We start from the raw sequence: 13,540 nt of genomic DNA, 5'->3' as shown, positions 1-13,540 counted from the left end.
CTATCCTTGTCCTCATTGCATTGATGATTCTTGATTTTTTTTTAAGACGGATGATTATTGATTTTTTTACTCCTAGTTGGAATAATAAGCTAGTAAAGGTAGCGTACAAAGTTTATGAAGAAATGATGTATATACAATCGTAAGCTATAATGATTTATTTAACATGGTGCTAGAACACATTGCTAAAAGTGAATATGTCATTTGTGTAAACGGTTATAATTTATCTAATCTAGGATCATAACTCAATTGATGATTATTGATTTTTTTTTTTTTTACTACCGGTTGGAATAATAAGCTGGTAAAGCAGTGTACAAAGTTTATGAAGAAATGAAGATTATATTGCCAACTTCTATTAGATTCTTACTTAACAAACGTAAGCTAGAAATAATTTATCTAACACAGTGAATATATATATCATCCGTGTAAACTGTTATCTCTCATTCATCTAACGTAATATCAAAACTCAATTACAAGAAGTAAGTGTATTATTTGTTCGTTCCATAAGAATGCTTACATATTTAATATTGGGGGGTAAATTTGCACACCCCATATTACAAACCACACACCCTTCTATTATTTTAATAATATTTTATCTAACATCTCTTTTCACTTCCTAAAATGCCCTTGAGTCAGATTGCCTTTTTTTTTTTTGGTCTTTTCTCTTTCTGCAATTCAGTCAGACTTTCACACCTTCACTGTCACCATTATCCAAATCAGCTACAAAATCGGTGTTAGTCTCGACACTTCCAACCTCCACACTCCCCCCTTTCCCTACCTTCTTACTTCCCTTTGCAGCACTCTTTTCTAAATCAAAACCGTTTGAATCGACATCCTCCATGCTATCATCCAAAATAACTATGCATTCAGACCCCAATTTGTCAAAATCAATGGGAGCCGAGCCACCCTCATTCTTATTCTTCTGCTTCTTTTTCTCATTGAACTCCTTGTAAACTCTCTCCTGCCCCTTCCTTGTTCTACTAGCTATAGTCAAACATCTTAACCACAAAGATTCAACCTTTCCTACCAAAAACACAAAACCATCACAAAATTAAGCACTTTGACTTCAAACTCTTACACGATCATGCAATACACAACCACAACAAATAAACCTTTTCTAGCCCCCCCCCCCAAAAAAAAAAACCAAAAAAGCTTCTCACTTCAAGATCATGCAATGCCCTTGAAGACGTCTAATCGTCTATGCTTTGCTACTGAAAATTGAATACCCAGAAGCAGAAATTAAGAGAAACAGAAATCAATTGAGTACCCATAAGCCCATAAATCAATTGAAGAGTGAAAAACGGTTTACCATCGTCACACTGTTAGTCCATCATGGCGTCACCGTCGAAGAGAGAAAAGGCGATCGCCCAGAGCCCAGCAACCGCCTAGGCGGCCAATTTTCACCCCCGCTCCTAGATAGATCGAGTAGGCCATAATCGGAAAGGCTTGGAGCCGCGTAGTGCCTACGCCGATTTTTAGAACCTTATTATGACTTGGTTTGGACAGACGAAAGGTTGGGGAACCAGAAAGTTTCAATGGAGAAGAGAGTGTCGTTATTTGGAGGAGAAAGAGAGAAAAATAAGAAGAAAGGTTTTGTCGTGGTTTGGGAGAGAGAGGGAGACTGGGGGAGAGAGAGAGAGAGAAGAAGAAGACCAAAAAAAAAAAAAAAGAAGGAATCTGACTCAAGGGCATTTTAGGAAGTGAAAAGAGATGTTAGATAAAATATTATTAAAAAATAGAAGGGTGTGTGGTTTGTAATATGGGGTGTGCAAATTTCACCCCCTTAATATTTTGTGGATATTTGTATTTCTCCATCTCTTGCTATAAACACAATGATAAAAGTCAAGAGAAAATGAAACAATGATAAAAATGGAGAGAAAATAAATAAAGTTGAAAAGTAAACTAAGAGCAAGTTCTATGACATCTCTTAGGATTCTTCTCCTCGCACTTCTTATCTCTTGCCTCTCACTTTCATATATATCAGTCAAACAGAACAAAGGCAAAGAGGAAGTTTGAGAATTTCTAATGTATTAATCTTCTCCAAAGACGGAGTACATATACAAAATATACACAATCCTAATAGGAAACTAATTACACCATGATATTCTCCCCCTTAACTACATAATATTCTCCTTAACTATACAATCCTAATTATACTACAGTTCCTACAATTATGGAGAGTGACTCACGCCAACACTCCCTCTCAAGTTGGAGCATACAGATCACGGATGCCCAACTTGTCAAGTGAGTCATAAAACGCCTTGTTAGAGACTGCCTTTGTAAGAATGTTCGCCAGCTGCTCCTCAGTAGGTACGAAGGGAAAAGAGATGATTTTTGATCCAGCTTCTCTTTGATGAAGTGTCTATCAACCTCCACATGTTTTGTGTGATCATGTTGGACAGGATTATGAGCAATTTCAACTGCAACTTTGTTATCACAGAACAAGGGCATGGCTTTCTATAGCTTGAACCCCAAATCCCTCAACAAGTGCCTTAACCACAACATCTCACAAACTCCACGAGTCATTCCTCTATATTCTGCTTCAGCACTAGAACGGGCCACCACCTTCTGCTTCTTACTCTTCCAAGTAACTAAATTCCCACCTAAAAACATAAAGTATCTGGAAGTGGACTGTCAATCAGTTATACAACCTGCCCAGTCTGCATCTGTATACCCCAAAATATCCAAATGCCTATGCTTAGAAAACACCAACCCCCTTCTAGGAGCAGACTTCAAGTACCTCAAGATTCGAACTAGAGCTTCCATATGAGCCTTACTAGGATTATGCATGAACTGACTCACAACACTAAATGCATAAGCTAAGTCTTGTCACACAGACAAATAAATTAATCTTCCAACTAACCTCTGATATCTTGCCTTATTCGTGGGTACTTGATCTGGATACTTAGCTAACCGATGGTTCTGCTCAATGGGTGTGTCAGCTGGTTGGCAATCGAGCATACCCGTCTTTGCTAATAAGTTAAGGACATACTTTCTCTGGCTCAACATAATACAATCTTTTCCTCTAGCAACTTCAATTCCCAAGAAATATTTTAAAATCCCCTGGTCTTTCATTTCAAATTCTGCTGACAATGCACTCTGCAACTTCTTAATCTCCTCAAGATCATTACCTGTCACCACCATGTCATCCATATAAATAATTAAAGCTGTAACTTTACCCTTCTGATGCTTAAGGAATAGGGTATGATCTAAATTGCTCTGCCTGTACCCAATCATCCTCATGAATGTCTTGAATCGACCAAACCAAGCTCTTAGAGATTGTTTGAGGCCATATAGGGACTTCTTTAAACGACACACCACCTTGACTCTAGTGGAAGTACCATATCCCGGAGGCAAGTCCATGTATACTTCTTCATTCAAATCACCATGCAAGAAGGCATTTTTAACATCAAATTGTTGCAGATGCTAATCAAGATTAGCTGCTAGAGTCAGAAGTACCCAGATTGTATTGATCTTTGCTATTGGTGCAAAAGTTTCATCATAGTCCACACCATACTTCTGGGTATAACCCTTCGCTACTAGCCTTGCCTTATATCTGTCCACCGAACCATCTGAATTGTGCTTCACTGTATACACCCATCGACACCCAACTGTTCTCTTTCCAGGAGGTAGTGATACTAACTCCCACATTTGATTTTTCTCAAGTGCATCCATCTCCACAGCTATTGCTTTTGCCCACTTCTCGTCCTTCATTGCATCATGTACTTTACTAGGAAGTGACACAGAAGATAATTGATTCACAAAGACTACATATGATTTAGACAACCTATGAGTAGACACATAATTAGCTACAGGATATTTGGTCTTAGCACACAACCTTGGTACATATTTCTTGGCAGGCTGGCCACGATTGGACCGTTCTGGTAAGACTCGTGTTTGAACATGTGTAGAATCAGTTAAAGGAGTAACACTATTAGACAAAGGTGGATTATGGGACAAAGGCAAACTACTACGTACCTCAGATGAAGATTGAACAGGGGAGACCACTGATGGAGAGGAAGAGACTGAATGATTAGTAGCTTCTTCTTGAAGGGTAGACGATTCGGCAATTGTCTTTTTTGTTTCGGAATTCAAAATGCTATATTCGGCAATTGAATGGTGAAGGGTAGACTATTTAGCAATTGTCTTTTCTGTTTTGGAACTCAAAATTCTCTGTTCGGCAGTTGCATGGCGAAGGGTAGACGATTCAGCAATTGCCTTTTCTGTTTCGGAACTCGCAATGCCCTGTTCGGTAATTACCTTTTCTGTTTCTACAGGAGTGTCGTTGGTTTCTGGGCCACTGAACATTTCCTCTTCACTAAACGATTGATCGTTTGAGATAAAGCGATCGATTGTTGGCCTTGTTTGGTATTGTCCTTCATAAAAAACACCCTGCTCCCCCTAACTATGAGTCGTAGAAGGTGGAAAATAGCATGTATCCTCACTGAATGTCACATCCATGGTGACATAAAATCATTGAGAAGGAGGATGATAACATTTGTATCCTTTCTGCTGAGTCCCATACCCGACAAAGACACACTTGAGAGCCCTTGCATCTAACTTGGAACGTTGGTTCTTATAAAGATGGACATAGGCTACACAACCAAAGACACGAGCAGGAATGATATTAAGAGATGGGATAGAGACATAACTAGACAATACCTCAAATGGAATACGACCTTGAAGAGAGGAAGATGGGAGACGATTAATAAGATGGGAGGCACACAACACTGCCTCTCCCCAAAGGTATTTAGGCATATTGGCACTAAGGAGAAGGGTGTGACCCATGTCTAACAAATGACAATTATTCCTCTCAGAGACTGGTATTTGTGGGCAAGTGGTTTGGTGAACAATTCCATGAGATTGGAAGTAATCACGAAATGAATGATTAACAAACCCCCCCCCCCCCCAATTATCAGACCGAAATATCTTAATACAAGCATCATATTGGGTACGGACAAGATTCTGAAAAGCTGTAAAGGCAGAGAAGACTTCATCTTTTGACTTAAATAAAACAACCCAAGTCAATCTTGTGAAATCATCAATGAATAAAATAAAATAACGCATTCTAGAAAGGGTTGAATGTTTGGAAGGGCCCCATAAATCCGAATGAATCAATTCAAATGGCATTGTACTAGAATGAAAACTGGAAGGATAGCTAGACCTATGACTCTTAGCTACAGCACAAGTCTCATAATGCAAGCTAGACTCCTTTATTCCCAAAAACAGAGAGGGCATGGACTTCTTCATAACTCTAAAGGATGGATGGCCGAAACGGTGATGCCACAACCACAACTCATTCAACCGATTAGAACTCAATGTCAAGGCAACAGGGTTTTGCAGACTTGGCGGTGCTTGTGTCTGTCATGCATACATGCAATCCAAGTGAAATAGTCTCTCCCTCAGGTCTCCCTTGCCAATTATCACCCGAGTGCACAGATCCTGAAAGATGACATACATAGGATAAAAGGTTACAGAACATTTGTTTTGTGTATTCAACTGAGACACAGATAAGAGATGATGAGACAAAGATGGTACAAAGAGAACATTATGAAGAGTAATGGAAGGTGTAACTTGGACAGACCCAATTCCTAAGACTGGAAAAGACTCACCATTGGCATTAGAGATATGTGTTATGGATGAGTATGACAACTTAACAAAGAAAGACTTATCATAGGTCATATGATCAGATGCACCTGAATCAATTATCCATGTATTACTACCAGTAAAGCCAGAAACATTTAAAGCAACACATATTTTACCTCGATTCTCCTGAGCTATTAAAACATTACCCATAGTTTGATCTTGGTCATCCACCCCATAGAAATCAGGTTCTTGCACCTGCACCAGTTGGATTGCCGCCTTACTTTTCTGACCAATGTTATTCCCTTTCCAACCAGAATTATTAGAGTTGAGTCTTAGCAACTTGGGGCATTGACTCTTGTAGTGGCCAATAGTTGCAATTCACCTAACTGTTGAATGAAACTGGTCCCCTATTATAATTCTGACTTGGTTGATACCTTTGATTGTTGATGTTTTGAAAAATCACAACATCATGAGGGGCGGAAGGAGAGCCCTCGTTTCCTCCATTGAACAGCGAACTAAGGGGCAAATCTGCCATTCTTCTTCTTCTTCAAACAGTAACACAAATCACAAACTTTGACACAGCTAAGAAAGGAGAGGCTAATGGCAAGGTGTTGCAAACTTCAGGGTTTTAGAGCAAAAGGAACAGAGGACGAATACAAAGGACAAACTCTTAAAGAGTATAAAGACAAATTTACAGTGGAAACAAACGAACAGAGTCTAGATGGATCTCTGCTCTGATACCAAGTCAAACAGAATAAAGGCAAAGAGGAATTTGGGAATTTCTGATGTATTGATCTTCTCCAAAGACGGAGTATATATACAAAGTATACACAATGCTAATAGAAAACTAATTACACCGTGATATTCTCCCCCTTAACTACATAATATTTTCCTTAACTATACAATCCTAATTATACTACAATTCCTACAATTATGGAGAGTGACTCACGCCAACAATATCCTCAATTATTAGCTCATGATTCCATATCTCTCTGACTCTTACCTCTCACTCACGATTTCTGCACCAAGGGATACTTTCGCTCACGCGCGCTCCCAATCTAACCGTGATCCACCTGCACCATGGTCCATAATAAAATTTCCGCTCATATTTTCTAAAATATTACCTCATGATTCCATATCTCTTACCTCTCATGGCTCCATGTTCTCTCTACAAATTATAGAAAAGGAGAAAATGGAAAATGGAGTACAACAATAAATGAGTACCGACAAGTATAGAAAGGCCCTCTTCACGTGTCGTTTCCTTGTGTTTTCTCTTCGGACAGAGCAGAGAAGATGGTGGGCTATATTTGGTGCCTAATTTAGTTTACAGTTGCAACACCTCTGTCCTCAAGATTTGCTACTTCTTAGAGACACAGGTTTTGGAGTTCGTCTTGTGTCAAACACATTTCTTGTTGTTGGGTGGTCTGAAATGGAGGACAAGTCGGATTCGGGTGTGAAGGCGTCGCTGTTGGGAAGCGGTGGACGTAGTCGGCGACTGAGTCGGAGAAACTCGTACACCACCCTCGTAAACGACTTCATTTCGAGGCTGCCACAGAAAGTCCGAGCTGGTGTTGACCCCGAGTCGCCGGAAGTGATCGACTGCTCACGTGCCTCCGGATTAAGCGAAGGTTGGTCGGTTTTATGAAGGGTTTATAAATCTGTGATGGATATATTGGCTTTGTTGTTTGTTTTATGAAAGGGGTTGTGCTTAGTTAATGTGGAAGAGAATGTTTGTGATTATGTGATAATGTTATGGCCTCTGTTTCCTACCCTCTTTCTTTTTTTTTTTTTTTTTTTTTTTTTTTTTTTTTTTAAAAAAAAAGGTCCAGAGACAAGTGGTTTGTGTGTATGTGGAAGAGATATGTTTGTTTGATGAAGAATTTGTGTTTGTTTGATTTTATGAGGAACCAAAGAAAAGGGGTGTGGTTAGTGTGAATGTAGAAGAGAAATGTGCTTGTTATTTTGTGACGAAAGTTTTTGGCTTTCTTGGATCAAGCGGAAGGTTTAGTTTTTGGTGTTTGTGGTTTCGTGTGTGGTATGCTTAGATGGTGATTATGTTGTTTCATAAGATTGGGAAAATGTGGAAGAATGTTTGTGATTCTGTGGTAAAGTTTTTGCCTTTGTTTTGTTTTTTGAGCAACGAACAAAAGGTGTGTTTTGTGCTTAGTGTTTGTGGATGAGAAATGCTTTGGATTTGTGAAAAAGTAGTGGCCTTTCTTTCATTTTATAAAGGTCATTTGTGGTTTAATTTGGTTTCTGATAAAGACGAGCATATGAGACTAATTGCCTTTCTTTTTATTTTTTTGTTGTTGATACACTTGGATGAGTACGACAATGTGATTTCATATATTTGCAAAAATTTATACTAAATAATTCTTGCTTAACAAATGTAAGTTATAATGATTTATCTAACATAGTGAAGATATCATCCTTGTAAATTGTTATAATTTTATCTAATGTAATATCAGAACTCAACTGCAAGAAATAAATGCATCATCCGTTCGTTACGTTAAAATATTTGCATATTTGATATTTTGTGTATATTTGTATTTCTCCATCTCTACTTCTCCAGGCATAAACACTATGGCAAAAATCAAGAGAAAATGAATGGAGAGAAAACAAATAAAGTTGGAAAGTAAACCAAGAGCAAGTTGTATATCATCTCTTAGGATCTTCCCTCACAATTCTTATCTCCTACCTCTCACTTTCACATATATCCTCAATTATTAGCTCACGATTCCATATCTCTTCCCTCTCACTTCCATGAATTTTCTCAAATATTACCTCATCATTCCATATCTCTTACCTCTCATGACTCCATGTTCTGTCTACAAATTATAGAATAGGAAAAGAAAATGGAAAATGGAGTACAACAATAAATGAGTACCGACAACTTGACAAGTATAGAAAGGTCCTCTTCACATGTCGTTTCCTTCTGTTTTCTCATCCGGACAGAGCAGAGAAGATGGTGGGCTGTATTTGGTGCCTAATTTAGTTTACAGTTGCAATACTTCCATCCTCAAGATTTGCTACTTCTTAAGAGACAGATTTTTTGAGTTCGTGGTGTGTCAAACACAATTCTTGTTGTTGGGTGGTTTGAAATGGAGAACAAGTCGGAATCGGGTCTGAAGGCGTCGCTGTTGGGAAGCGGTGGACGTAGTCGGCGACTGAGTCGGAGAAACTCGTACAGCACCCTCGTAAACGACTTCATTTCGAGGCTGCCACCGAAAGTCCGAGCTGGTGTTGACCCCGAGTCGCCGGAAGTGATTGACTGCTCACGTGCCTCGGGATTAAGCGAAGGTTGGTCGGTTTTATAAAGGTGTTTAGGAATCTGTGATGGAGACAATTGCTTTGCTGTTTGTTTTATGAAAAGGGTTGTCCTTGGTTAATGTGGAAGAGAATGTTTGTGTTTATGCGATTCAGTTTTGGCCTCTGTTTCCTGCCTTTTTTTATTTTGTTTTATTTTTTTAATTTTTTTTATGGGAGGTCCGGAGAAAAGGGTTGTGGTTTGTGTGAATGTGGAAGAGAAGTGATTGTTTGATAAAGGTTTTGTGTTTGTTGGGTTTTATGAGGAACCAAAGAAAGGGGTGTGGTTAGTGTGAATGTGGAAGAGAGATGTGCTTGTGATTTTGTGATTGAAGTTTTTGGCTTTCTTGGATCAAACGGAAGGTTTAGTTTTTGGTGTTTGTGGTTTCGTGTGGTGTGCTTAGATGGTGATTTTGTTATTTGATAAGATTGGGAAAGTGTGGAAGAAGAATGTTTGTGATTCTGTGGTAAAGTTTTTGCCTTTGTTTTGTTTTCTGAGGAACGAACAAAAGGTGTGTTTTGTGCCTAGTGTTTGTGGAAGAGAAATGCTTATGAAGGTCATTCGTGGTTTGGTTTCTGGTGGAATTGGATGATTATCTTATTTCTCTACAACCAAACATAGTAAAAAATAATCTCAGTTTCCTCTCCTTTCAGTTGAGTCAATTAACATCTCCTTGACATTTGAGTTATTTCATCCGTTGAGTCACTTCTTCAACTTGGGTGCTGTCTATGATTAGAGCCCAGAATATTCGAAGGTTTTGACAAGATGAACAAGACTATAGGGATGGCTATGTCCCTGAAACATCTGTACTTTTGGATGTAAAATGTCTTTCGGGGCCTCAAATTTGTATGTAGAAGCTTTTAGGGAAGTGGGAATTGTTTCGCCATTGTCATTTGTGATCCTGTCATTCTTTAGTGTGTTCTTTCATTTTCTGAGGAACCAAATAGAAGGTTTGGTATATGGTGTTAAATTGATTATCCTGGTCTTTTGTTTATTTCTCTTTCTTGGTTTTCTCTGCAACCAAACGGATGTGCAACTAAGTAGCTTTAGAATCGCCATTTGGGCCTCTCTGTGTTTATTTGGCTTCTATTTAATTGCAGGAGAGAAGGAATACTATGAAAAACAATTTGCAACCCTTAAATCCTTTGAGGAAGTTGACACTGTATTCGCCACTGAGGGCATTGATGAGGAAAATCTTGCAGAACAAGCACAACATGAAAGAGCAATGAAGATTTCCAACTATGCAAATATAATTCTGTTGGCACTTAAGGTAATTTGTCACTTCAATTGGCTTCAACAGCAAATATGTTTTAGAACACTCTTTGAGTTAGAAAGTAGTTAAATAGTATGTGTTCTTACATTGTTATAAGATTTTTGGAATGTGCAGATTTATGCTACTGTAAAAAGTGGGTCCATAGCCATTGCTGCTTCAACACTAGATTCTTTACTAGATCTCATGGCGGGTGGCATACTCTGGTTCACTCACCTGGCAATGAAGAACGTTAATATCTACCACTATCCTATTGGAAAATTGAGGGTGCAGCCTGTTGGCATAATCATCTTTGCTGCTGTCATGGCCACACTTGGTATGTCATTGTAGTTTTTCTTGTCCTTAGTATGATACCAAATTGGTAATAGTCTCTGCTGCTTTTCGCTCTTGTCATAATATATTGTGAACTTCTTTGCCAGATAAATTTATCTTGTTTAGCTTCTATTTTTTATTTTGCGATGGATAGGTTCTGCTTTATTTGTTGATTAATAAGAATGGTTAAGGAAACCCAACTTCTGCTTTATATAACATTTTTTTACCATGGTTGTTGTCCAAGTCAGCAAGCAATTGCAACATCAAAGATCATGAATAGTGGGATTAGTGGCCAATCTAGCTCAAACCGGAAATTTTAAAAGGAGTGGGATTAGTGGCCAATCTAGGTCAGACCGGAAATTTTATAAGGAGTTACTGTTATATTCTCCTCTTGCAGAAATATTTTAGGATATTCCTGAAGTGATTTTTAAAGACTAGAGGAGTAATGAACGTTGAACATTCATGTTATATATCTTGGTGCCAGAGAACAAGGCAAATAAAGATTCATTTCCCCTGCTCACTGATACTTTACTCTGCACATAAAAGTAGAGATTTTGAGTGAACATTCTTGCCATTTATTTCCAGTGTGCATGATGTATATCTCAAAATAACAGACTGTAGAATAGAGACACAATGATGAGGATATGCAATTAGTCTTTCAGAAAATGTCATGCTGTTGCATTTCTTTTTCTTTTCCTATTTTCATTTTCTACCATTGTCGAAGGTTAAGTTTCAAATATGATTAAGCCCGACTATGTTTCATACATGATACATCAACGACGACCAACTTTACTTTTCTATGCTTCCACTCCTTACAGGGTTTCAGGTATTGATCCAGGCCGTAGAACAATTAATTACAGCTGATCCCACTGAAAGTCTGACCTCAGATCAATTGGCGTGGTTGTATGGAATCATGTTGTTTGCTACTGTGGTAAAACTTGCACTGTGGCTCTATTGCAGAACCTCAGGAAATAAGATTGTCCGTGCCTTTGCAGAGGTTACTGCTTCTTCTTTATTGTTATCTGTTTCAACAGATTGGATTATGTTATATTTTTACAAGTTGTATGACATCTTTCAATGCCAATGACCAGGATCACTATTTTGATGTGGTAACTAATGTAGTGGGATTAGTTGCTGCTGTACTTGCTGATAAGTATTACTGGTGGATTGATCCTACTGGTGCTATTATCCTTGCTCTGTATACGATCATAAATTGGTCCAAAACTGTCATGGAAAATGCAGGTACTTTTTCTAGCTTCTCTTCGCTGCATTTTAATCTTAGGAAGACTTCCAGATTATGAATTGGAAAATCTTCATATTTTTTAGAGTGCACATACTGTTAGTGTTGTATCTTATTTAAACGGCTTCAAAAGATGTTCCTTGTATTTCTACTTCAACTAGTCTAACCGTGGTCTGAAACATGCAGTTTCGCTGGTGGGACAGTCAGCCCCTCCTGAATTCCTACAAATGTTGACATATGTTGTCATAAGGCACCCTGAAGTGAAGCGTGTTGACACAGTTCGTGCTTACACATTTGGTGTTCTTTATTTTGTGGAGGTTAGTCATAATAGAGATGATTTCAACAGTACAATATCGTGTGACATTATGGAATCAAATCCTTTCTTCTGTGTTCTATCTCAAAAAATGCAATTGTTTTGAAAATAATTGCTTTGTTGAAACAGGTTGACATTGAACTCCCAGAAGAATTACCCTTGAAAGAAGCACATGCCATTGGAGAGTCCCTCCAGATAAATCTTGAAAAGCTTCCAGAAGTTGAGAGAGCATTTGTTCATCTTGACTTTGAATGCGACCACAAACCAGAGCACAATGTACTCATCAAGCTTCCAAGCAGTCAACCCTGATTCGACAATATCTCTCAATTTCCAAGTGAGTCAGGTTCTCAGGTTACTTGTTGGAGTAGGTTTGTATTGCAGATGTATGCATTAGTCTATTTTCATTTTTGTCGGTTAACAAGGAAAGAAACTGGCACTGATCAAGTGCCCTATATATGTTGTCTTTTAGAAATTTCTGTGGCCTGGTTTTAGTGTGATAAGCGAGAGGGGATAAAGATCAGTTCATACGACATATTGTACGAAGAAGGTTTTGGGACTTGGCCCTAATAAGACAGAATCCTTTGGCAGTTATTTGACTTATTTCTTCTTAACTACATTCATCATGCCCCTATTAAGAGCCAATCTGCAAGTATTATACAAAGAAAAGAAAAAAGAAAAACTGTAAAGACCGCATTCTAAGCCTAGAACAATACATCCACCGTGCATCAAAGTACTAATCTCCAGTTCCAACAGAAAAATTTCAGGAACTATTACCATTGACACCATCAAAATTAGCTTACAAAGTTTGCAAGCCGGAAGCCCTGCTATTGCAACACCATAGTAGTGGAAATTACAGCTAGCTATACATATCTTTGCCTTAACCATTCTAAATTAATTATCAACACTGTATTGTGAAGCGTGAACAAAAATGAGACCCGGTCTCATTTGCCGAAAAAATGAACTCTTCTGTGGAGGATTAGTCGCTGGTGTTGTTGGATGACTCTGTTAAGGTTTTGGCACCAGTCGACCACTGTACATCTTCTAAAGTAGCTGCTTTGCATCAGGCCTCCTGAGAAGACCTTTGTTGTTTGGTACACCAGTCCCTAAACATACAGGACATACAAGTTCCCCCCGACCTGCCCATGAGAACAAGCAATCACTCATCAAAACACGATGAGTATTCATAATAGTGGAATTAAAAAATAAACATTCAATGTTGATATGGGAGGAAGAAGCAGAGGCTCGGGCTCCTAATTCACAGCTATCTGCTATGGTTTATGATGGCTCTTATTCTCTTTACGAAATATAGATATCTGCTTTGATCAGTATCAGCACAAGATTGCTCCTACGTCTAAGATCGAACGTATTGTATAGATAATTAGATATAAGTTCAGGCAGGTTGTATCTCGATATGTGGCTCTATTTCCAATACTGAAAAAGCTCAAGGCATCCTATAACCCTGCTACAAGTCGCCATTTTAGCATTGATAACATTTCCCCAAAGATGTCATTCACT

At 38.4% G+C, this 13,540-nt stretch overlaps 2 protein-coding genes across 5 annotated transcripts; one reads left to right on the top strand and one right to left on the bottom strand.

Annotated features, from left to right (window-relative positions):
* Window positions 1-489: 489 nt before the first annotated feature.
* On the bottom strand, window positions 490-1,597 carry LOC133728669 (uncharacterized). 3 transcript variants are annotated; one of them, XR_009855956.1, is made up of 2 exons: window positions 1,158-1,597; window positions 490-1,020 (listed from the first exon to the last, which is right to left on the bottom strand). XR_009855956.1 is itself a non-coding variant. In XM_062156094.1 (2 exons), exons 1-2 carry the CDS (start codon window positions 1,307-1,309, stop codon window positions 677-679), a joined length of 342 nt encoding a protein of 113 aa, XP_062012078.1. In that variant the 5' UTR covers window positions 1,310-1,597; the 3' UTR covers window positions 490-676. The 3 variants fall into 3 exon arrangements, 1 of the variants encoding a protein (XP_062012078.1); XR_009855955.1 differs by having other exon boundaries at window positions 1,307-1,597; XM_062156094.1 differs by having other exon boundaries at window positions 490-1,015; window positions 1,307-1,597.
* A 5,278-nt stretch (window positions 1,598-6,875) lies between these two features.
* Window positions 6,876-12,612, top strand: LOC133731630 (metal tolerance protein 4-like). 2 transcript variants are annotated; one of them, XM_062159007.1, is made up of 7 exons: window positions 6,876-7,211; window positions 9,991-10,160; window positions 10,278-10,476; window positions 11,291-11,469; window positions 11,564-11,714; window positions 11,899-12,029; window positions 12,155-12,612. In XM_062159007.1, exons 1-7 carry the CDS (start codon window positions 7,013-7,015, stop codon window positions 12,332-12,334), a joined length of 1,209 nt encoding a protein of 402 aa, XP_062014991.1. In that variant the 5' UTR covers window positions 6,876-7,012; the 3' UTR covers window positions 12,335-12,612. The 2 variants fall into 2 exon arrangements, with proteins under 2 accessions (XP_062014991.1, XP_062014990.1); XM_062159006.1 differs by lacking the exon at window positions 6,876-7,211 and adding an exon at window positions 8,208-8,883.
* The last annotated feature ends 928 nt before the right edge of the window (window positions 12,613-13,540 follow it).

Source organism: Rosa rugosa, chromosome 2, assembly GCF_958449725.1.
Source record: "Rosa rugosa chromosome 2, drRosRugo1.1, whole genome shotgun sequence".
Lineage (NCBI taxonomy): Eukaryota > Viridiplantae > Streptophyta > Magnoliopsida > Rosales > Rosaceae > Rosa > Rosa rugosa.
Note: the sequence above shows the minus strand (reverse complement) of the source record. Positions and strands in the feature narration are given on the sequence as shown.

Bases quoted from the DNA above. Each gene is read 5' to 3' on its own strand.
- LOC133731630 (XM_062159007.1), top strand. From the start codon at position 7,013: ATGGAGGACAAGTCGGATTCGGGTGTGAAGGCGTCGCTGTTGGGAAGC. The intron at 10,161-10,277 runs GTAATTTGTCAC...TGGAATGTGCAG, and splicing joins TAATTCTGTTGGCACTTAAG to ATTTATGCTACTGTAAAAAG. The intron at 11,470-11,563 runs GTTACTGCTTCT...GCCAATGACCAG, and splicing joins TTGTCCGTGCCTTTGCAGAG to GATCACTATTTTGATGTGGT.